Below are 25,381 nucleotides of genomic sequence, written 5' to 3' on the forward strand. Positions count from 1 at the left end.
GCTTTTACACAAAACAGCAAACTATTAGCTGCAAACTCGGCCTCCAACCAGCTTATTTCCTCCGTTGAAAATTGGATTTAGGCAAAAGATGTTGAATCTCTACTGACTAAACATTTTGGGATTCAGTGGTGAAATGTAAAAGTGCTGAAGTTTAACAAAGAATTCATTGATAATAATAACCTTCAAAAAAACAACCCAGAAGATGGGGAAGATCCATGTGAGCACAGTGGAGACAATGGCATTAATTAATGTTTAATTCCGGTTCATTTTGTGTAAATACATTGGCTTTTTTACACTGTATGGATTTCTTTTTAATTAACTTTTAAAGAAAGCGTTTTTTCTACATTTTCATTCCTTCAGTTTCTTTTGTCTGGTGCAAACCCGACCATCTCCAAATTTGAAATTTAAATATGCCAAATAATTATACAAATAAAACATTGGTATTCTGTAACATTCATTACAATGATATTTATAAGTGATTAAGCAAATAAAAATAATTCTAAATCACACTATTTAGATTTTATACTTTTTTTTCAGTTTCTTGAAAAATTTAACTACTATTTGAGCCGTCTATTTGCAAAACCGGCCATCTCCAAATGGTTAAATTTTCAGGAGACCAAAGAAAAATGTATAAAATCTAAATATAGAGATTTAGAATTATTTGTATTTGCTTTATCACTTATAAATATCATTGTAATTAATGTTACAGAATGCCAATGTTTCATTCGTATAATTATTTGAAATATTTAAATTTCAAATTTGGAGATGGCCGGGTTTGCACTAAACTAAAGAAAGTGAAGGAATGAAAATGTACAAAAAATGCTTTATTTAAGAGTAACTTAAAAAAATCAATGCAGTATAAAAAGCCAATGCATTTACACAAAATGAACCAGAATTAAATTTTAAAAAATTAAACTTTAAAAAACATTAAACATTAAATGAAACATTAATGCCATTGTCTACACTGTGCTCACATTCATCTCCCTCATCTTCTGGGTTGTTTTGTGGAAGGTTATTGTTATCAATGAGCTCTTTGTAAAACTTAAGCACTTCAACATTTCTCCACTGAGTCCCAAAATGTTTGGTCAATAGAGATTCAACATCTCTTGCCTTTAAATTGTTTACTACTTTACCAGCATATATAACTTTTGGATTCATCATCAAAACATTCTTGCCTTTCTTACAAACTCCTAATTTTGTTCCAACGTCTATTCTGTAGTTGGGTTCACCTTCAATTAACACTGAATTGCCTCCTTTTGATTTGGTCAAAATAACCCTTTTTGCAGCAGAAAATTTGAAGTGCCATTTCCCTGTAGCTTGAAAATAAAAATACATTCTGTTTTCCAGTCGAAGTCGGGAACATTGTCATCTTTTCCTAGTAAAAATAATTTGCCATACTGAGAAAGAACATTATGAAATTCCTCAGGTTGTATTAAAGTTTCTATTTTCTTCGTTTGTTTTTCAATGAGCCCGAAAGCTCTATCAGATGGTAAAAATGAATGGCCTGTCACAGGGAAAATTAACTCAATTTCCTTAATGCTTTTAGGTAACTTTGTGACAAACCAAAAGGAGAGCATTGATATCATAACAGAATTTTTGTTCTGACCCCCACATCCATCAGCAAAACCCCTTATAAAAGAAACATTGGACATATCGGTAGTATTTAGCTTATGATAAAGCGCTGATGCTATTTCATTGACTCCTTTCGGCAAATCATTTTCACTCCATGAATAAATAAATGTGTTATCTGTCAATGGCTTTTTTGAAAAACCACTCACAATGGTGAAATTGTATAAATACACTTGCCTACTATAATATGTTGCCTGGTCTGGAATTTTAGGCATAGGGAAATTTTTTTGACAATCAAAAGAGAGAATCAGCAAATCATCTCTCTCTTCTTTCATTAGTTGGTAAAATGCTTTAGCCCTCATTTTATGCAGGTTTTTTTCTGTTCTTAAGATCTCTGGATTGTCAGCCAGTTTAATTCTCTCATCTAATTAAAGACACTTGGAACATACATCCGTATGTAAGGAGCCAAATCCAATGTTAAAGAATGTGGTGAAAATTTTGCGAAAATGACTTTCTTTTACCCTTAATTCAGTGACAGTTTGGGAGTTATACATGCGCCACATTTTCTTAATATTTAACTCACTACTTAAATAAATTCTAACATCAGATTTACCTCTACAATAATGCGATTCCAGACCTTTGAATTGCTTTATGAAACTTATAACTGCATCCCTCTTTTGTGAATATATATGGGTTCTATGGTCACCTCCCCTATTTTCTTTTGGCATTAAACCAGACTTATGAAAACGTTTTGCCACTCCCTGTACTCTGTATTTTGTAATACATAACACACTTAAAAATGTTTCCCTGCACACAGGAATTTTGGTTGTGTTTCTGTTCATATAACATACTACCGAAAGCGTTTTTGCTTCCCTGGTGGCAGCACTAGGCCTATGTAGAACTGGAGGCATTACGTCAATGTACTTCAGAATGAAGCAATCTTGTTTTATTTTATCAGGATATCTGTAGAAATGATCATGAAAGGTAGTTATATCAGCTTTCTTTACAGTCATACACTGGTGAGTTTTTGTTGAATGCCCACACACTGGAAGTTTCGGCCTGTCACTTGAAGCACAATATCTGTTTGAAAACAAAACACCCCTGTTATTGTGCAAATTCAAAAAGCAGCGATGTTTAAAAACATATTTCACTGAAGAACATCAAAACATAACCTTAAAAGACACACTTACCTTTCCCTTTTCTGTTTTTCTCATTTCCAAGAAGCCAGATTCCTCTGCCTTTTTCTGGCCCTCTCAGGTGTCACTTCATCAACCTTGTTGTCCATTTTTCCCTATATATTTATAATAGCTACACAGTTCTATGCTAACAACCACAACTTTCCTTACAATAGAACTACGACACCTACAATAGTCACCATGAATCAGCTGTTCTTTCCCACACAATTGCTGCGATTGCTCTGCTCTCTAGCGTTAGAGGAGATGGCCGATATTGAAACTCATAACCATACGCGGACAGCCATGTTTGCAACTAATCCCAATATTTGATGAAGTAAATAAGCTGGTTGGAGACCGAGCTTGCAGCTAATAGTTTGCCACCTTGTGTAAAAGTGGACAGAGAACACATTCAGCACAAGAAGTGGATTTCAATTTTTTTGGGAGATGGCCGGTTTTGCAAATAGACGCCTCATTTGGAGATGGCCAGTTTTGCAAATAGAAGACTCATATGGAGTTTGTTCATGCCACTTTGTGTTTTCATGTCTGTCCTAGTCTCTTCCCTCCATTGCTCCTTCTTCCCACGATGACCTGTCTAGTTAATCTTATTATATTATGTGATCCTCTCTTTCGATATGACTTCTGTCACTTATTTGTTCCTTTATATAAATTCCATCTTAGCAAAAACTAAGAGAGAACGATGGAGTGTGGAAGTCAGAAAGTAGCACGAAAGAAAATGGGAAAAGTTCGGTTCCCTGTTGGAGATCTGCAGACGCCAGTAAGATTAATAGGCCCAGCCCAGCCCAGCCTGACCTGAACCAAAGCCGAGCCCAAGGATAGATTATAGTTTACCAAGTGAACTAGCCCACTTGTTCCAACATTTTATACACAATATGTTTTAAACAAAAGTATTTAGCAATTCGAAGAGTGGACATTATTATTAAAATTATAATTCAAAGCTAAAAAAAAGGCCTTAAATCAATTTATCTATCTTTTTATAAAGCCTCAGCCTGGCCTGAGCTGATAAGCATTTGTCAGTTCAAGCCTCGGCCTGTGCAGACCTCTCCTGGTTTTATATTACACAGAATGGCTCCGTTTTGTTCCTAATATTTTAAAACAATGGCTATCTATTTGTTCCTCTGTTGTTATACTGTTTTAATAATTCATTACTAAAGAAACCAAACCCCATGGCCCAACAGTCTCAAAGGATCATGGCCTACCAAGCGACTGCTGCTCAGCCTACAAGCCTGCAAATTACGAGGTGTCGTGTGGTCAGAACAACGAATCCTCTTGGCCTTTATTCTTGGCTTTCTAGATCGGGGCAGCCATCTCACCGTCAGACAGCTCCTCAATTGTAATCACGTAGGCTGAGTGGGCCGCGAACCAGCCCTCAGTTCCAAGTAAAAATTCTTCATCTGGTCCAGAATCGAACCCGGGGCCTCCAGGTAAGAGGCAGGTATGCTAACCCTATACCGTGGGGCCGGCTTATTCAGTACTAAGCTAAATTCAAATACCAAAACCACAGAAGAAAAACAAATAAAAGTAGCTAGTAAAACAAGAATCTGCTACCCAGGCAAGACTGACAATGTTATACTTACAGCATGCATGATCCACTATTCAAATTAAGCAGCACTTTGTACGCCTGGAATTCTGCTTCGTGAGGACAGTCGATTCCCTTGACTGTCAAATCAGCATACATATACTTCAATGTCTGTAAACACTTGGTCAGATTCTCAGTGTTAATCTTCTCGTCATAAGCAGAAAGATCTTCCTCTCGCATTCTTTCAGAACAGAAGATATGAAATCGGGCACACTGTTCCACAATGGCAACCGAGTCCAAGTCACAGATTTCCTGCTGAGTAATGTCCTGGAATAAAGATGAAATAATTAAATAGTTCTTAAATCAGAAGAAGCAGTCATATCCAAAAGCACCAATGGAGTCAACGCTAACATTTCTCACATGCAAGATCACCTTAACCCCTCAGACCTCTAACAAAGTCCTTCATATGATACCTCTTACGAGGAATGGCTCTCGGCTCGAACAAGAATTTTTTGTTCACTCTTTATTCAGAAGCTTTACATATCATTGTAATTAGGATGATGAAGGGATGAAGGCATTCCCCTGTGTAACTGTTAGTTTGCCCAATATCAAACTTCAAATACGTACATGAGGTTCCCCAACAAACTGCATGAAACTATGGAGCATCACAATAAGTACATTCGTCAAAAACAATATCTGAACAATCCCTAATCACAGTCTTGATCTGAAAAATCAAATGCCACTTCAATCACATTCTTGAATTCAGCAATATATGCGTTGAGTATAGTATCTTACTGCCTGTCATGAATACTGAACCATAGGGCAAAACACTGAAGGAGACAACTAGTTATGAATAGTATAACGAATGTTCGTTATGAAAATGTGATTCCCCAGTTTAGTATTGAAATCACTGTGAAGAATTCTTATACATTTTGTTATCCTTCACACATATATTTTATACTGCCAAAAGAAATATACAACCAAAGGCTGTATGTATACAGGTGCTTTCAATGGAATGATCATGAATTCCAAGTCTTTACACACAGGTGATTCATTTACTAATGTATCCCTGTGAGCACTCCATAAATCACACACCAGTTTATACTTCCAGTTATTTTCAATACTGTTGCAAAGGACACTCAAGAAAAAGAAGGTCTTTTGACATTTTCCCACCTGTGCTAGTCTACAATTATACTACACGAATCTTTGTTAGTGCGTTCCTCATTAACATGTTTTCCCGCCTAGCATATCGTAAATTTGAAGTCCTGATTCTCATCATATTAAATCTATATAAAAATACCCCACTGGAGAATGGAAACCTACTTTCTGGCATAACAGGTGGTGAAAACCATGTACTGCAAACAGAGGCGTCACATGTCTGAGGTCGTAGTTTGGTTGTTTCCAATCTTGTATGATCATGGCGTCAATGGTGTAGACACATTCTCCAGGGCAAGAATGTGTGTGCAAGCGCTGTGGTGGGCTATGTGACAGATGCTATGTGATGTTTTGCAAGCAAAGGACCAAATCACTGACTATGTTCTGTGCTAGAGTCAACTAACCATGCATTGTCTGTACCATGTATGCAAATTGTGCGAATTTCTCTAATTATTATTAAAAATACCCCACTTATCGGGTCACAAATTTTCGCTACTGCCGCTTAATACAAGTATGATCACATTTTTCCTAGCTCTGAAAATGCTGCGTGTCATACCTTGTGAAAGAAGCGTGATTTCCAACTCGTAAGAGCCGTCGCCATAGTTATGTAACTACGTGAAAAGGCCTTGAATTCCTGAACTTCACAGGGTAAGTTGCACCTTCGGGGAGCAAGCCGTTATCGTCAAGAAGGGCCAGCTTCGTTTGCTGATTAGCAGCGAAATTGCTGAATAACAAAGTGAGCCTATTTTGCATTTCACTCAGAAGTTAGAAATGTATTTTGTGTTGAGTGGTTCAGTGAAGTGTAGCGAATATTTGTCGCGTGATGCGATACCGTAGTCTATGTCTGGATTAGGAACATAATCATGTGAAACTGACTAGCGTGGTGCATAGTTGTCTAGTGACAGCCTAGTTATGGATACGGAAAAGGTCGTGAAATTCCTTACTGATGAAGACAAGATTAAAATCTGTCAGAAAGTGAACTGGCGACTGCATCTTAAAGCACGCAGAGGTCACTAATGTTGAACTCGCACCTTCGAGTTTCGACTCGATCGCTCGAGTTGGTCAAAGTTTATTCAAAATGGCAGCCAAAGTCATTCCTCCCGGTCACACATGGTCGAGTGTAACCTCCAATTCATTGTCTAAGAATGTGACCAGAAAATATAGTTAAATAACCCAATGCTCCGAAATAAAAGACTTCTACAAACATTTGTTTTAGAAAGAGTGTGATCTGCAATATTCTTTTGATATTTGTATTGACCTCCATGCACTTGTTTTCATATTTGTTGTTTGGTGCTTTTCACACATTTCAGTGCACTTGCTATATTATAAGCCCCAGCAAAAAACATTTTCATATTTGTTCCTGTCATCTCATCTTTAGAAATGGTGGGTAGGCCTATAGCTTTCACTGTACCCGCGGATACACAATGTAAAAGGTCCTCATGTCGGAAAATATCGTATCTAGAGTTTCCGTATCCCTGTTGGATAGTTTTTATTTGTATATTCAGTAGTATGTTTTCTCGCTTAACACATTCTTTTTTGCTGTCCCCTGTAGAAACATCTTAATGAGGTTTTACTATGTATATGTGGTGGACTATTGTCTTCAATATACTTTTTCACTTTCAAGCTTAAAGTTTTCCCTGAAGACAAATATATAGTGTTTTTGATAGGTGTCCACTCAGTGAAAGTCCTACATCTACTTTATAACTATGGGCTGTACTGTGTACAAACTTAACAAAGGCAACTGTTGATTTTTTCCCTTTTGTAGATAATGTCAAACCAGAAGCTAGTTCATAATTAAAGCTACTTAGACCAGAATTCCAAATGCATTTGGAAATATGCTGTTTTCCAGTTTACTTCTTCGACAAAATGGGTGAATATCTTGGTCTTCTTGTACATCTTGGTTGTCATGAAAGAAGTGATGTGTCTACAACACATTTTGTATATATTTATTTATTCATTTATTTACTATCTGGCCCATACACAGGTTTGCGCTATTGAAAAAAAAAAATAGTGAATAATAAATTTAACAAAAAAGGAAGAAAAGTTCAAAAACGTTTAAACTTGGGTGGTACTTCCTGCTTGGAATGTAAGGTTAGATACAAGTAGATTACGTACTGCACACCCCTTAGAGATGGTTATGAAATTTGCAGAACATTTAAAATTTGTGTGCCGAATTTCTCTTGCTTTTTGCATTGCACAAAATTTTAGGTGCCAGTTACAGATACATTTTCCCTCATTCCTTGCCATGTCAAATTGGGATAGAATGCTTTGTTTTATCCCTAGTACTTTTCCCTTGTTTCATCATGTTTCAATCCAGCATTGGTCTGCTAAGCCATCAGAGACATCTGCATAGAGCATGCAGATAATGAAGGAATTGCAAGAGAGAAATTAATACTCGAATAAGAGTATCAGCCGAGACAACGAGGAAGTGAGAGTGCACTCATCATACCTGTGAAAGAACTGCAAAGGACGATGAAAATCATCTGAACTGTGGGAAAGAGGAGGACATTATGTCAATGTAAATTAGGATAACCATTAATTATCATGATCCTGCACCTTGCAGTCTTCAGTTCTTATGGGTGCCATGCACAGGCTGACTGTCAATGAAGCTGCTTTTGTTTCTTATTCTTCTTCACAATAACATTCTTTCAGAGAGGTATCATAATAAACATCATCCACCTTAAAACACAGAATGGATCATGTATGAAACAAAAGATCACTACAAGTTACATTATTTGTCTGAGTCAGAAAAAGATAAAACACATGATATATCAAATATGATACATAGGGTCGCTAGAGGTTATGTTGTTTATATTGTTGTCTTCTTCTATTGCAAGGTTCAGGTGGCTGGTTGGTGTAAATATCAAAACTTGATATAGTCCCGGACGTATCATATATTGTTATGCAACCAAAAGTAACCCTAGAACTCTCTCTCCAAAACATTCCAAAAGTATTGTTTTTATAGGTACAGAAGAACCTCGTTTATCCAGCCCTCATTAATCCGGATCTCCGGTTTATCCGAATCTAAAATAAGAAAAATTAGTTTTACTTGTACAGTATTTCTTTTATGGGGTCGATTCTTCTTGAACGTCTTTTCTGCCAAGGACAGGAATTGGAAGTAAGTCGGCCGCGGTCTATCAAAGGTACCGTCCCGGCATTCGCCTGTAATTGAGAATGGGAAACCGTGGACTCTTCTGAGTTCCTTGACACATCTCCACGCATTCCCAGATGCTCGGACGTAGATGTGAACGACATAAATGACTGGTTGAAGAAGAATGTAATTCAGACTACGGCATAATGACAGATGAATAAATTATTGCCTCCTGTTCTTCAGGAGGTAATGACGAGAGTGATGGTGAATTCGAAAATGAAACCGGCGCTCCATCAGAAGAAACAATGATTCATGGAGATGCAATAATGCAGCTGGACAAACTGATGCTCTATTTAAAATCCCAGGCTGAAATACACCAGCAGAACTGTTCCTTGGATGTTAGTAAAATGTCTTTGTGATCGTGCTGTGCGCAAACTTTATAAAAATGTAAAACAGAAAAAGATCACACATTATTTTAGTGCATAAAACAGAGTCATAAATGTAAGAAAAGTGTTCTTATATTTTTTTGTACAATTAAAAAAGGTATTACGGTACAACTTATGTTAATATATTATTTAACGTGTACTGTATTTGATTTTTACTCTTCCCGGATTATGCGGATTTTCAATAATGCGGATCAGTTCCGGTCCCACTTAATCCAAATAAACGAGGTTCTTGTGTATGTCGTATTTTGCCCATTAAGATCAACAGTAGAGGATAATTATTTCTTCAGATATCTATTTTTAAAATAAATCTCTTTTTTAGCTATTTCCTAATGTAAAGTATGAATATATTAACCTTGTACTTGCCAACTTTGTTAAACTTACAAGTTTGATTTATTCTGAAAATATTGTTTAAAACACCAATTTTCTGACTTAAAATACCACTTTTTGGCTTCTCAACACACTGAAAAATTCCAATCTTTACTTACTGGTACAGTAAGACAATCACCTTTCTAATGGATCGTGTGCGATCCCAGAGGAAATGATACCAATCCCCCAATGATTCTCTAGAATCGTCAGCAAGATCTACAAACTGCCTAATTAAGTAATTCATAGTCATCCGCAGTACTGACACAGGCCGCAAGTCATGTGGCATCGGCATCTGCTGATCGGCTGAGCTTCTTGCATACTCCTTTACTGCATACTGATGATAAGAGCTACCAGCCTAGAACATACAACAACAAAATACACAAAGTTTAACATCATTTTATACAAAGACTCAAAATAATCATAATTCTAAGCAAAGCACATCATGTCTGGAATTTTCAATAACAGAGTTTAGTTGAGTATCTATTATTCTGGTATGAACACTGTTTAGCCAGGCTGGGGAGCAGTTTTCAATTGAACATTTATGCCTTTTGAGTGCTTTATCTAAGCTTGACAATGACCCTACACTTATTGGAAGTGTAAATGCATACAAATTTGCCTCGGGTAGTGTAACTAACTTGTGCACTTCACAGTAAAAAAATAACGAAATTGTGAGTAACACCTATCAAAATTCACAAATATTTCACCATATTCACAGGATTATTTTAGCTCACGATTTCTACATTTGGAATATACAAACCTTACTATGTAATGATAGCACTCAAGTAAATGTAATCTTCTTCATTCTTCAACAATACTGGTTTTAATTAACAGTAGACTGATCAGAAACACTTGCAATATGCGAGTGATAAGCAACCATGCATTTAATATTCGCTGAAACCAATTTTTAAACTCAAATGTAGATGAATCTGATCAGCAAAAGTTTTTTTAATTAGTCTCATAATTAATAATCTTAGTTGGTGGGACCGCCTCAAGTGACTCCTACAAATTGACCCTTTATGCGTTTTTCACCAAGCCACACACTTAATTTGTTTCCTGGAAAAAAAAAAAAAAAACATGGACCCAGTGCTTTCCTGGCCTGCTGTTAGTGAAATGTTTTTCATTCATCCTATCCTGTTGAGATAGTTCTGACCAGCATTTCGGATATCAATATCTCTTAGAGGGGAAACTCGCGTTGCACACATTAGTAGCCTCTTCAAGTTTTCCCCAGTTCTCTGCTTAAAGAAGCTTGCTCCATATAAACCTGCCTCATCGGATCTGGTCTCAAAGAAATCTAGTTGACGATTGTATAGGGTTGTATAGTGCACACTGTATTGTTCCTGTCCTTTTTGGTTGCTGAACTTTCCTGACTAGAGAGAATTATTTTTTGCAAGTAACCAGCTTCATTTTCCGTATCAAATTCTAATCACAGAGACTTACAAAAATTGAAAATCTTCCACCTTTTTGATACTTTTATCTGCTTTTTAGCAAATTAATTAATTAATTATAAACAGTACATGTTTCGTTCTTATTTGAGAACATCTTCAGCTGTTGTTTAGCTTAGGTGAATCACTTAGTGTTACATTTTAAATATTGCTATTATTAATTATTGTGCACGATATGCTGGTGAAACTAAATACATAAAAACTTACTATGATATTTGAAAGTGCGAAGGCACCCTACGACAAGTTCACTTAGTGATTCACCTAAGCTAAACAACAGCTGAAGATGTTCTCAAATAACAATGAAAACATGTACTGTTTATAATTAATTAATTTGCTAAAAAGCAAATAAAAAGTATCAAAAAGGTGGAAGATTTTCAATTATTGTAACTCTCTGTAGAGAGAATTCACCGTGTTAGGTATACAGGGTTATAATTACATTTTCCATTAGGCTCAGTCTTCTTTTTTGTATTTACCCATGCTGATTGGATTCGTCCTATAAAGTAATAATTTTTCATTCAGACCGGCATAATCATCAAACTGAACACATTTTAAATACTGCTATTATTAATTACTGTGCACGATATGCTGGTGAAACTAAATACATAAAAACTTACTATGATATATGAAAGTGCAAAGGCACCCTACGACAAGTTCACCTGACCATGTCTTGCTGCCATCAGTGTAATTTTGTGTATGTTACATGTATTATTGTTGTGCTCCTGAGCTACTGTAATGCCAAATGTATGCCATAGATTTTTATTATAATGAACATTCGTGACCCTTATCAGATCCACTCACGTTTACTACAGTCAAATCTACATTTCATAACATATTTTGTAAGTTTCAGTATAAACCTGCCTCATCAGATCGAGTCTCAAAGAAATCTAGTTGACGACGAAATTTCCTCAGGTAGCGTTCCTTCTCTGGACACATGTCAGGACAGGTACCCTGGTTATTCTTACGACTTGACAGCTTTGATTCCTTGCTTTCTGAAACATGAATAAAATACTAACATTAATGTCACTGCTTTCACTGAACTATCAGTTCAAATTTGCTACCTGTTTTATAAAAAAATGTCACATGATGGATACCAGTGAATGTAATTTACCAGATTAATATTTCTGACATATTTCTGAAATAAAAAGGATACCTGGCAAAACCTTTGTTATGCAAGTATAAAACTATATTAAAGCATAAAACACAAAAGCACTCTGATGAACAAAATCTTTCCAAGCGCAATACCAGCTTTCTGCCAGCACTGCAAACCCTACTAATGTTCATATTTGTGCCTGTGATGGTATCACTCAAATCAGATCATAATTTATTTTAAGAATCGATTCATTATCATCATCAAACATGTTGTCCGACTCGTTGGCTGAATGGTCAGCGTACTGGCCTTCGGTTCAGAGGGTCCCAGGTTCGATTCCCGGTCGGGTCAGGGATTTTAACCTTAATTGGTTAATTCCAATGGCACGGGGGCTGGGTGTATGTGTTGTCTTCATCATCATTTCATCCTCATCACGACGCGCAGGTCACCTACGGGTGTCAAATAGAAAGACCTGCACCTGGCGAGCCGAACCCGTCCTGGGATATCCCGGCACTAAAAGCCATACGACATTTCATTTCATCAAACATGTAGTCTCTAGATGATGATGATGATGATGATGATGATATTAGTTTACAGTAAGTCTTTATTACTGTCTGGCTAGCAGATGGCAAAGAAATCAAAATTTTGTTGGGTGATCAAAGGCTAAGTTTTAATTGGTGGTAAACTTGAAACGCATCACTACCTACTAACAGAGAGCGTGATGAAGTGTCGAATGAAAGTCATTGACCCACTGAGGGAACAGATGTGGACAAATAAAACTGGCATTATTATTATTATTATTATTATTATTATTATTATTATTATTATTATTATTATTATTAGTCATCCAAAGCAAATGTGAGATATTCGTAACAACACACACATTACATGGTTGTACAGAGACCGAATCATGAGGAGTTGACAGACTACCTTTGAAGATTGGGAAATATATATTTAAAAGAGTAGTTGGTGTATTAATCGACGAGCAAAACCGAAGGCAACAGGAACATCAAGCTAGAATTAAGAATGCAATGAGCCCTATATTAGGCTCCAAGCTTTGAACAAGGAATGCAAAGATGATTATCTACAATACAATCATTCGACCAGTACTTCTGTACGGTTCCAAGACATGGAGTATAACCAAGAAAGAGCAGCAGCAGTTGCAAGTCTTTGAGAATAATGTTTATAGAAAAATATTTGGCCCATGGTTCAATCGTATCTCTCAAAGCGGGCAGAAAAGACCTAATTATGAGATTTACACCCTCTCTCAACAACACACTATAATGGGTGTGATAGAACCTAACAGACTGCGCTGGGCTGGACATGTACTGAGAATGCAGGATAACAGAGCACCAGTAGATCTATACAAGGGATAATGGGAAAAGACCTTCAGGAAGACCCCGAAGTACCTGGAAGAAGGAGATCAACAAGGTATGCTGGACCCTTCAAATTGGTAATGGGGAGAGCAGGCTCAAGATCGAAAAGGATGGAAGAGGATTGTGAGATCGGCACGGGAACTTTACATCTCTCAGAAACCTACAGAGTTAGTGAGTTGTTGTTGTTGTTGTTGTTGTCGTTGTTGTTGTTGATATTATTATTATTATTATTATTATTATTATTTGAATGTTCATTATTTTAATTAGAATAGATGAAAAGATAACAAAGTTTTCATATAACCTTGGGTGTCAAATGAAAGCCTTTTGAGGTGATTATCATCTGAGTGATGTACAGTTGCTCAAAGAAAGAATGGTATTGTGTAACAAACCCATAATTCTACCTTGCTAAAAAGTATTGCAACTACTAGATGGAGTGCAGCCATATCTTTTTATTGCAAGCTCATCTTGCGTTTTGTGGCATGACAACTCACAGCGGGGAGAGGCCTACCAATTCGAACGAGGTCGGAACATTTTGGAAAACCTTGGGTAATTAATAATGAAATTCTGGATAATAACCCTCAGTGCGAGAGATTTCAGCACTGTCATTAAGAAATAAGTTATCAAGAATTTTGGGAAATATCTGATGAAGCTTAAGTCCACAGGGTGGAAATGAAAGAGAAATGGAGAGAAGCTGGCATCCATACTGGCAGAGTAGTGACATGTGTCAAGGACACACTGTAAAAATGCGTGGGAATTCTCCTGCGCAAAATTAATTAATTACGCCCGTTAAAGTAACAGGAAAAATCAGCAAACAACACCATCATGACTGGAAAAGTAGGTGGAATATCTGGAGTGAGTCTCGAAGAAATCGGTCCAGTGGTCGTCAATTGGGATGATTGCACCACAATAGATAAGGCCAAGCATAGCATCCCTAGAAAATGCTTAAATACCCCCTCCTCAACCAGGAGCGTCAGTCATCATTCTATGTTCTGAGAAGGTGAACCTACGTCAGGAACATTAAAAAGAAGATTTAAAGTGGGCGAAATAGACTTGTAGAATCTCTAAAGCGAGTCAGCTAGAGGGATAAATATTTTACGAAGTGATAAATGGTCAACGAAGACAAAACTAGCTACTGAAACATTGTAGTTACGACATCTATCACGGTCAGGGAAGAGAATCATAAGTTGAATAATTATAGGATTCCTGAACTTCTTATAGGGAGACAAGCAAATTCATACCTGTAGATAGCTATTGTGAATTACTGCGGACAATGTGTGGTTTTTTTTTTTTTTTTTAATCGGTAAGGGAGGACGGTAGTCTGGCAGAGATAAGCTTTGTGTCTCACGGTCAATCACACCTGTGAAACATCTGGATAGAAAGGAGTTGGGAAGATTTCACAAACTGCATTAGTTAAGTTCTCGACACGAAGCGGGGTGGTTTAACTGTTATACGTCTATAGAATAAATTTTGTTTAATGTGTGTTGCTTCAAGCCAGGTGTAAAAATCAGTGTATGTATAAGGTAATATTTAAGTGAAGAATATATCCTGCAATTATGCGAGACTAAGTTTGAGGTGGCTGGCATAAAATGAAGCTGAGATAACTCCATGCCAAACGACTACAATTACAGGTCTAATTTAAATATTATTTTTTGTAGTTAGAGATGTAAATGCTTGTCCCTTTAAATTAATTAATTAATTAATTAATTAATTAATTAATCATAACATTGCGTTTTATATGGAGCGTGTGTAATCAAGTATATTGGGATGATGAGGAAGTGTCTTGTCATTCTAGTGTGGAGACGAATTGTCTATTATTTATGTCAGCATGCGAGACTTTAAAATGTGTTTAAAATTCCTTTTAAAAAATTTAAAAGTGAAATTAAATATTGCAATGAAAATCAATGAAATAATGTTTGGGACAGTAAAAGTTACAATAATGATAATGATAAATAACCGTTATGAGTGCGTTGAAGTCAAATAATGATGTATCCAAAAATAAATAATACTAATAATAATATTCACGTCAGGATAAAATTTGAAATGATGATAATTATGCGTTCAGCAGTAAGGTCAAGCAAGATTTGCGGCTTATATCTATTTTTGCTATTTGATTTACGTCGCACCGACAGAGATAGGTCTTATGGCGACGATGGGATTGGAAAGGCCTAGAAATGGGAAGGAAGTGGGCGTGGCCTTAATTAAGGTATAGCCCCAGCACTTGCCTGGTCTGAAAATAGGAAACCACGGAAAACCATCTTCAGGGCTGCCGACAGTAGGGTTCGAACCCACTATCTCCCGGATTCAAGCTCACAGCCATGCAGCTTATGTTGAAATCCAGTGAAGTATGATAAAGTTGGCATTTTTGGGAAACTTAAATTTTGTGGCACCGTGTATTTGTGATACAGAAAATCACGGTATTCTATTTTGCTCCTGAGGTCAGGAAACCTTTGAGAAGCTAATTGTTAGATCATTATGAAGTTGTTTGATCATGGGATCACTTGTATTTAAAAATGTTTCAAGTATAAAGGAAATGGATTGTAATAGAAATGTTATGAGAATAGTTAGGAAGATGTTAAAGGCAGAGTAAGCCTGTATTTTATGATGTAGAATAAACAGGATGCTGAGGACAAGAGGCCCTGTATTTCGACGGAGAGGAATTTTTGTGATACGGTGTAAAAGTTGAGGTGTAATATTTCTGAGACAGGCTGTATAAGATGAACAATGTCCTGTAGCAATCCAGAACGGTCGATGAATTTAAAGGTTGTCAAATCCAAGCGAGCATGTTGTAACACCTATTTTAAGTAGAAGTTGATGTTCTCTTATGATTACTATTTTATGTAAGACCGTAGGTAACGGCAATTAAGCCTAAGTGACGGTTCTATTTGATACCAGCAAAGTGCATTTTGTGATAGGCGACCTCACGAACAAAGTACATTCTGACACACGGTCAAGATAATACTTGATTACTGTAAATTTAATTCTATTCTGTACCTTTACAAGACGATATATCGCTGATTAGAAACATTGCGGGTGTGAAAAATGAATTTTATTAGAATGATAGTTTAGCTTGAGTAGAATGATGAAAAGTTTCTTCACTGGACAGTTCACGGTGATACCTGTTTGGAGTGTTAACATGGAAGGTCAGTTTGGAGCTTCACACTCTAGTCATGCCGTGAATATTGTGATGGTAGTGATTATTGCTTTCAATGATATAACGTAATATCAAACGAGAGTTGAGTTTATTTTATTTACCAAACTTCACTGCATGTGTTGAGTTTGCATTGAGGAATAGGTTAAACTATTCGGACATGTTGTTTAATTTCGATTTCATGCTTTATTGTAGGAAATTGACAGAGTAATATTTCCAGGTTCGAGTTCATTTTTGTAGTGAATTTCACTTCATGTGTTAGAGCTTCAACAAGGATCAGATCTAAACATCCGGGCATTGTGTTAAAGTTTCCATTTCGCCTGGCAGTATGAACAACGTGTAGACAGGATAGATTTAGGATGCTGCGTGCATTATATAACTTAAGGATGAGTAGACACAGTAATAGGCTCAACGACAGGATTAGGGCATCATCTGTACACAGCCAAGTCATTGGTTAGGCATTCTTGCAAATCAACTTGAGGGCAAAAGTTCAGTAAGACTCACAATTTTTCAGCGTACGCATCTAGGCACGATTGCAATGTCATTTGTTTCTCTCTCGCTTGCGTCTCGCGATGGTCGTGATCGTGCGGTGGACAGAGCTGGGCCAACGGTGTTAGTGTTTGTAATTGTGGATACAAATGTGAAAGATATTAGCACGTACTCTTCAGGCAACGTTTCGGCATAATTCCTACTAGTCAGAAGGTGCTCCCATAATAGCCTTGCATCAGTAGTGGCATGAATGTAAGGGTTGTCCCACATGGAAACCTAGCTAATGGAGACTGATCGTTACTGCTTAGCCGCGCGTGTTCAAGTTCGATGAACTTTTGTTCATATTTATTTACTTTTCTTTACTTTAAGATTTATTGTTCGGGTGTCTGGTATATTATGATAATGCCGTGTGTTGACACATGGTTGATTTTTGTAGGATTTTCACTATGAATGCAGTTTGATTCGTCAGCTGTTAATATATTTTATTTTTTCGTTATTCATATTATTCATGGCCAACGGCCGTAGCCGTGCTGAAACACCGGATCCCGTGAGATCATTATTACATGTAATAAATATAATTTTTGGTCCATATTGATGATATTTGATTGGAATAATAACAGTAAGTTATTTATTAAATAGACCACCTAATCAATACAAAGTCTTCCAAGAAGAGAGAATAAAAGTCGAAGGTTGGTCGAGAGATCCGAAGTTAATCATAATCTTTCGTCTTTTATCTTCAAGATCTCTTCTTTATTTTGAACATATACAAATTTTCGCCATCGTCTAATTGTAACCGCCAGACAGTCAACTTTATTTTTATAGCAATCTTACTACTTGTTGTATAACAGTCTGTTGTTTTATTCATTGTACTTATTACAGCAGCCTCCTAATGTTAATTTTAATGTTATTTTACTTCAAATCTCTTCAAGACTTTTAAAATTCATTTCATTATTACATGTTAATTAGACGCTTATTTTCAATCTAAGGTAATTTAATGGCTGATGATGCCTTCATACAAGGCGAAACATGTACCACTATTAGTTAACAAATCTATGTAAATCATCCAAGACTAGACTTTGTATTGATTAGGTGGTCTATTTAATAAATAACTTACTGTTATTATTCCAATCCCGTGAGATCTCCGAAGTTAAGCAACATTGGGCGTGGTTGAGAAGTGGATGGGTTGCCACGCGCTGTTGGGGGGGGTAAGGGAAATTGAGGAGTGGAAAGGAACTGGCCACCCTACCATATGTAAACTCCGGCTCAGGTACACCTCTGCGGAGGTTCGGACCTGCCTTCGGGCAGAATGCACCCTTATATTATTCATGTGAGACGATCTACCGATCACTTGTAGTTTAGTTTAATAGGACAAGTGTAGGTAGAGAGATCTGTAATGGTAGTCGTAGTTATAGAAAATTGGAAAGATTTCCTTTAGCTTGTTTGATATTGTTGACTTGTAATTTAATAAATATAATGACGTACTGTCTCATAACATGAAAGTTGGTTTAGTAAGAAAATTTTCAAGTGATTTATCACTCTTCTTTAACTTCAGTGTTTGGCATTTCTTCTAAATGCATAATGAATTAATGTTTTCCTGCATTTCGCAGTTTTGTTCCTTCAGAACGATGTAACGTAAGATCCCATCGGATCAAGTGTTGTTGGTTCCTTCTGAATATCTGTTTGGGGGTAACATTTCGTAACCTATCCAAAGCAATTGAGAGCCGATTTGGTTCGATTAAGGATCCATTCGAGGTGTGTTTTAATATCCTATAGGACAGTCGACTGGTGGATAACCTTAATTAAATGTAAATCTGGAATTCTACTTGCTGAAGGTCAGATTTTCCACGGATCGTGTGGATTAACTCTCAGTTATCATTTGGATCAATGGTACCCGATTTTCAGGTTTTATTCTCATGTTCTGAGTTCTGCTGTCCATGAATTTTACACTACAATTTCATTCTTTGAATGACAATAATAAATAATTCAATTATACTTTATTACTCATGTTATGCATTGTTACTACATTAAAACATGTTGTAAAAATTTTAAGTGACTTTTCTTGCACATTTAATAAATGAATTATCGTGATCTAAACTGAATAAATATTTTAGTAAGCACATTTTTTGCTCCCCATTTGAAATAGTTATGCTCTCCTCTGAACCCTATCGTTTGGTCAATGAAGTGACAGAGAAAAAACTTGCAACGACCCCAAGATCTGAGAGTACAATATTGCTTTACCAAGGCAGATGAACAACAACAGATTGGTAAGATCAAGGGTTCAGTAAGTTCCTTGCAGGTAAACTTTTCTTAGAAACAAATCTGGGTTTCTATCCACATGGGAAGTGAATTATATTTTGATAATAATTAAAATTAATTCTGATAAAATATTACACGTGAGAAACATACAAAACCACCACAGGATATAAACTTCATGGTTCTGACCCGTATTGAATTGTAATTACAATATAATTATTAAAATTAATGTAATAATGGTCCACCTTTCAATACTGTAATATGAAATATTCTAAATTACATTAACTGGGTACTACTTTTGGTCGGGGCTGGCCATCTTCAGTCTTAATGTAAAACATCTAATAACTAAACAAATGTACATACACACAATTGACATAAATCAAATGAAACAAATATACACAAATTGACATTAAAAACTGGGATGAATTTATGAGTAAATTTGAAAATAACTAGGTTCTAAATTCTTCTTGAGTATGCTCTCGATGAGCATTTCTTATCTCAAAACATTCACTATTCTTGGCTGCGACTGAGTCCACAACCTTGGCCACAACCTTGGCCACAAGAAGTCAGCTTTCTAACTAGTTGGCTCAGTGGCATCAGTAGTAACATGAAAAATGTATGTATGTATGTATGTAATATTTTCAATAACAAAATCTCGGAGCGAGTCGATCGTGCGGTTAGGGTTGCGCAGCTGTGAGCTTGCATGCGGAGATAGGGGGTTCGAATCCCACCATTGGCAGCCCTGAAAATGGTTTTCCATGGTTTCCCATTTTCACACCAGGCATATGCTGGGACTGTACCTTAATTAAGGCCACGGCCGCAACCTTCCCAATCCTAGCCCGTTCCCATCCTTCCATCGCTGAAATCCTTTGATGTGTTAGTGCGAAGTTAAATAAGTAGCAAAAAAAGCAAAAAACAGAATCTGAAGAACAACTTTAAAAATTTGTCATTAAGTTTCTTTCTGTACTCTTAGATGTATGATCCTTCTAATAGAAGGATTTTCTTCTTTACTTTCATAAAATAATCTGTCTGTCTTTCTTAGAAAATTACTTACTCATAAGCATGTCTCTGGCTTCTAAAACCAAATATCTTGCCTCAGCTGTACGAGCAGGCTGTCGCAGCATATTTTCAATCTCCGCCACGTTTGTGGAATATACATCGAATTCAGATAGTTTCAGCCTTGTACTCTCAAGAGATTGTGTCGCAGGCTGGACCATGGGAGTGGGAGACTTCTTACGAACCTCTGACTTAAGCCAGCGGGACGGAGGAGTTGCTTCAGATGTTTCTGTAGTATGCAACTTCCAGGGCAGTTGTGAAGCACCAGCAGGTCGTTCCAGCACCCTGGATGGAACAGGCATTTGCCAGAGAAAAACGTTACACAGCATTGTCGGAGTTATTTATTGCTGATAGCATACATATGTCATCTTACAATAAATACAGTTACAAAGACATATATGAAATTCCAGCACTTTTTAAAGATATTTTAATTTCCTCATTACATGTGTTACTTGCAAAATAATACTTGAAATATTAAATATCAATCACTTTTTCAAAACAGGCACCTTTCAACCTTACAGAGTCCTTAACCCTACATTTCATTTTGAACACGCTTACCTCTCCAACTCCATTTAAAAAGGTCTTGCTATTGATAAATTCTGTTCGGGTGGTTTTCAGACGCAAGAAGCAAAAACATTCCTATCTCCGAACCTATTATTCAGGAAAAGGCTAAGGAAATAAAAGGAGAACTTGGCTATGAAGATTTTAAAGTTTCGAATGGTTGGCTGGAAAAATTTTGAGTTAGGAACAACATCAGCTACAAAAATCTGATGTTGCTGGCCAGCAAACTGAACAATGAAAAGAGAAAGTGTCCTCCAGTATTGCAAGTTATAAGGGAGAACACGTTTATAATGATGACGAATTTGGAGAAAAATGGAGTGGAGTGACATTTTCTAAAAAGTGTCTGACTGTGCTACTCTGCACATATATGGCCGGTGAAACATCAAAACTTCTTGTCATTGGAAAGTCATCAAACCCTTGCTGTTTTTAAGGACTGGATATAAGGAAGTTACCAGTGGAATGAAGAACTAATAAGAAAAGCTTGGATGGTGCAAGAACTTATGACTGACTGGTTTCTTTCTTTTGATAAGAAAATGAAGAACCAAAACAGAGAAGTTTTGCTTTTCCTGGACAAAATGACCTCCCATCCCGAATTAAACTTGAAAAATGTCCAGTTAGTGTCTATCCTCTGAACACTACTTCTGTCTGCCAACCTCTTGATCAGGGCATCATTCATGTTTTCAAAGGTCAGTGCAGACAGCTAATACTGAGATGGCTCATAACAAACCTTGACTCTGCTCTTCTACCTCTGATCTCACCAAATCTACCACCATACCGAGCAAGTTGGCAGTGCGGTTAGGGGCATGCAGCTGTGAGCTTACATTTGAGACACAGTGAATTCGATCCCCACTGTCGGCAGCCCTGAAGACGGTTTTCTGTGGTTTCTCATTTACACACCAGGCAAATGCTGAGGCTGTACCTCGATTAAGGCAACGGCCGCTTCCTTCCCTCTCCTAGCCCTTTCCTATACCTTCGCTGCCATAAAACCTATCTGTGTTGGTGCAACGTAAAGCCAATTGTAATCTACCGCCGTACTGGATGCAGTGGGATGGACCGACTTGGCTTGGAAAGGACACAATTCGGAACTTTCTTCAAGGCAGGATTTTGTGCGAATGGAACCAAAGGGAACATGGAAAACAAAAGGAAAAAAAAAAAAAACCTCTACAAGATTTGATTCAGGAACCTTTGAACTAGGCATGGTATAAAAATGTTGATGCCAGTGAATACACCTTGACTGATAGGAGTGTACAGTTTGAGGAAAATTCATTGGGTATTAGTGAAATGGTGAAGGATGTGCAAGCAACAAAACTGAAATCTGGTGAGTGTAATGACAGTGAGGAAGAAGATGGTAAAGGTGGAGACTTCAGTTTAGATACTTCTATAACAAACCATGCTTTGGTCATCAAATGGAGGAACAATCGAAGGCATTCACTCTTTGTCGCAGAGATGCCAAAAGCTTTCAACCGAAACAACAATTACAGGCCATTCTAGAGAATGTCAATGTGAAATTTTTTCAACATATAAGCCTAGACTTATGGGAAATACGTCATAAAAGTTGGTGGGTTGAAGTGCACTATACAGTAGTAATTGAGTTTATTCCAATTAAAGATTTTGTAATTGTTAACATGTTTGTTTGTCCAACCCTTGTCCTGTTTCTCTATAGGGTCAGGTATGAGGTGAGGTGAACCTGTCATGGCAGGTTTTTATGACCAGATGCCTTTCCTGATGTCAACCTCATCAGAAGAGTTAATGAGATGAAATGAATGACATGATATATGATAGTAGAAAGGGAGAGGATGAAACCTGGTGCTGGCACATATCCTACCCCTGTATAATAAAACTACATACTACTAAGTTACCTCTAAAAATGTCTTTTAGATAGTACTGTAGGCCTATTTGCATTGCGAGGGATAAATTTTGTTTACGTAAGCATCCCCTCCCATTAACGGATACTTCCCAGATTCAGACAAATTTTGTTTCTGATTAGTGTCTGTATTACAGGTTTCACAGCATATGACCTCCGTCTCAGAATTCAACACAGCCAGATATTGTTGGCAACTGAACAATAAAAACTCCTAAACAATATCTTTCTTACTAGACCATGTCTGACATGAAACAATATCCCTGTTCCGTGGGGGTACGCTCCCTTTGAGATAAAATGTCTCCAAGTAACTAAAATGCCAACCAAAGAGCTTCTAAATTCATAATTTATCTCATATGTTTCACAATATCACCAATTCACAATCAGTGACAAGTTCATGCAATGTAAATTTTTTTGTACATTTGTTAGAATCTGAGGATGTTCTTGTAAAACAAAACATGTCATTCAACTTATAATTATACATGTGTTACAGGTAATTTATAGTGTTCTAAGTGTTATATTCATGTTCGACAGACAGCAAAGCTTGTAAGTTATATTAACTCAGTAGACACTGGAAAATGATTGGCTTCATTCTTAACAAAATATGGTACTTAAAAATCAAAGCCCCATTTTCATCTTGAACTCACTGAACCACAGATTAAAATCTTCTGGTGTTGGTGTCAAACAATAATTTAGATCATCAATACAAACTAGTTAACATTGAGCAATGGTTTTATGCTAATCCCTTTGTTACTAGCCTAAGTCAAGCCTTGGAAGTGGAGACCTCGCCCACACATGGTAGAGAGGGATCCATGGTTCCTCCACATCGGTGATACGGTGGGTCAGGTGAAGTGGGGCTGGCGATTGAGGTGAAGGCTCACTGCGGGGTGCTGGAACCAACACATCACTTTGCTCGACGTAGCCTGGACGAGCCGCGGGTTAGGAAAGGGGCGATCCCAACCTAGGAGGAAAGTCATGGCTGTGAACTCAGTCATGATAATGCCAAGTGGAGACCACGTGAGTAGGCCTACTGAAGGGGGAACAAACCTGGCTAGGTTCGGACCAGGGGCGGACCGCTGGATGGATGACTGAGGGCCATGGTCTCTGCTATGGAGAGCCTGAGTTGCGGGAGGACAATGTCTGGCTGTATGCCTCACCACGGATGGTGAGAACAACGCTCAGGACCCTAGAGGGGGCAAAAACCCTATGACTGATTGAAATATGGATGCTTATAAAGAACCAATTTCAAAAACTTTGACGTCAAGGGAAGCCATGAAAGCTCAAGTAGAGCAGATCTGGGAGCAAGCCCAAGATGAAAAATGGAGACAGAAGTCCCAATTGGACAGGCTGTCACCGATTCAAAACAAGAAATGGCAACAGAAGCTCCAGTAGAGCAGACTGCTACCACAAGCAAACCAGGAACGTCCATAGAGACAGAACTGAAGATTTCTGCATCGAAAATCAACAATTTCATATTGACAGACCACCTCGCAACAGTGTATATTACAAGGAAAGGAAGAGAGCAAGAAAAGAAGCCAAAATTGTGGCTGGAACTTGGACGGAGAACAAGCCAAGGAACAGGGATCGGCGAGAGGCTATCCCTCCGACAATGCCCAAAAGGCCAAGGTCAGGGGATAGAACGCCATCAACTGCGGCTACAAAACCGCCCACCAAGAAACAGAAAGAAGAGACGGTCATGTCCTTTTTGGAAAGGCTAACTTCAATCAAGGTAGCAATAATACCTAAAACCTTTCCAGACGGGAAACAGAAGGAGGAAGATGTGAAGGAACTTTCATCTGCTCTGATATAGCGCAAATGAAACCACTGTCGGATGGATGCCTTCCAGACTTCCTCGAGTCTCCAAGTCTGGATAATGAAGCAATGGTACTAATATGTGCAAATCCAGAAACTAAAAGCTGGGTGGAACAGACAGTGGCCAATTGCAACCCTTGGAAAGGGGAGAATCTGGAGGTGGCAGAGGCCCAGAAGATGCTGAATACTACAAAGGTCATCAACAAGTTTCCTTCTCCATTTGACAAGGTGAAGGCTGATGATGTGCTTGTCAGGATACATCAGCATGACACCAAACTTCCGACAAAAGAGTGGAGAGTGCTGAATGCAACAACTACTGATGACACAGGAAGGACAATTGTTTTGGCCATTAATGAAAGAGATTTTGAAGAACTCAAGAAGAGAGGCCTTAAGGTCAAGCTTGGGCAGATCAAATTTCAAGTAATTAAAGGGAAAACAAAACCTAGCATTGGCAAGGATGGTACTGAAAGTTCTACAGGCTAACCAACAACATAAAAAATCAGCTGTGGCCAATTTCGTCAAGTAGTTCAAGGCCAAGGCTGTCGATGTGGCTCTTACACAAGAGCCATGGGTAGTTAAGGGCAGAGTAGCAGGACTGGCAGAACCTGGAATCAAGCTACTGTACAATATTACATCGAATATGCCTAGAACATGTTTACTTGTGAGCAGAAAATTAAAATGCCTTCTGTTGCAGGAACATTGTTCAAAGGACTTAGTGGCGGCCAAGATAAAACTTGGAAATTGGGAAGGTCCCAGAGAAATAACCATAGGTTCTGCATACCTCCCATATGACTCAACTAATCTGCCCCCATCAGAAGAAGTTGAGAACCTAATTTGAAACACAAAGAGGAAAGGCGAACACCTAGTCCTTGGAGCAGATGCAAATTCACACCACATGGCATGGGGCAGCATGAACTGCAATGCAAGAGGAGAGTCTTTACTAAAGTTTATTATTGG

At 37.6% G+C, this 25,381-nt stretch overlaps 1 protein-coding gene across 1 annotated transcript in view; it reads right to left on the reverse strand.

Annotated features, from left to right (window-relative positions):
* xmas (RRM_XMAS2 and SAC3_GANP domain-containing protein xmas) overlaps positions 1–25,381 on the reverse strand; it is a 224,530-nt gene that overhangs the window by 150,444 nt on the left and 48,705 nt on the right. The window contains exons 6-9 of the mRNA XM_067154007.2: positions 20,189–20,475; positions 11,640–11,770; positions 9,479–9,694; positions 4,340–4,608 (exon numbers count right to left, since the gene is read on the reverse strand). Of these exons, the coding sequence (XP_067010108.2) occupies positions 4,340–4,608; positions 9,479–9,694; positions 11,640–11,770; positions 20,189–20,475 (903 nt within the window). The remainder of the gene's footprint in view (positions 1–4,339; positions 4,609–9,478; positions 9,695–11,639; positions 11,771–20,188; positions 20,476–25,381) is intronic.

The sequence above is a fragment of the Anabrus simplex genome, chromosome 9, assembly GCF_040414725.1.
Source record: "Anabrus simplex isolate iqAnaSimp1 chromosome 9, ASM4041472v1, whole genome shotgun sequence".
In the NCBI taxonomy this organism is placed as follows: Eukaryota; Metazoa; Arthropoda; class Insecta; order Orthoptera; family Tettigoniidae; genus Anabrus; species Anabrus simplex.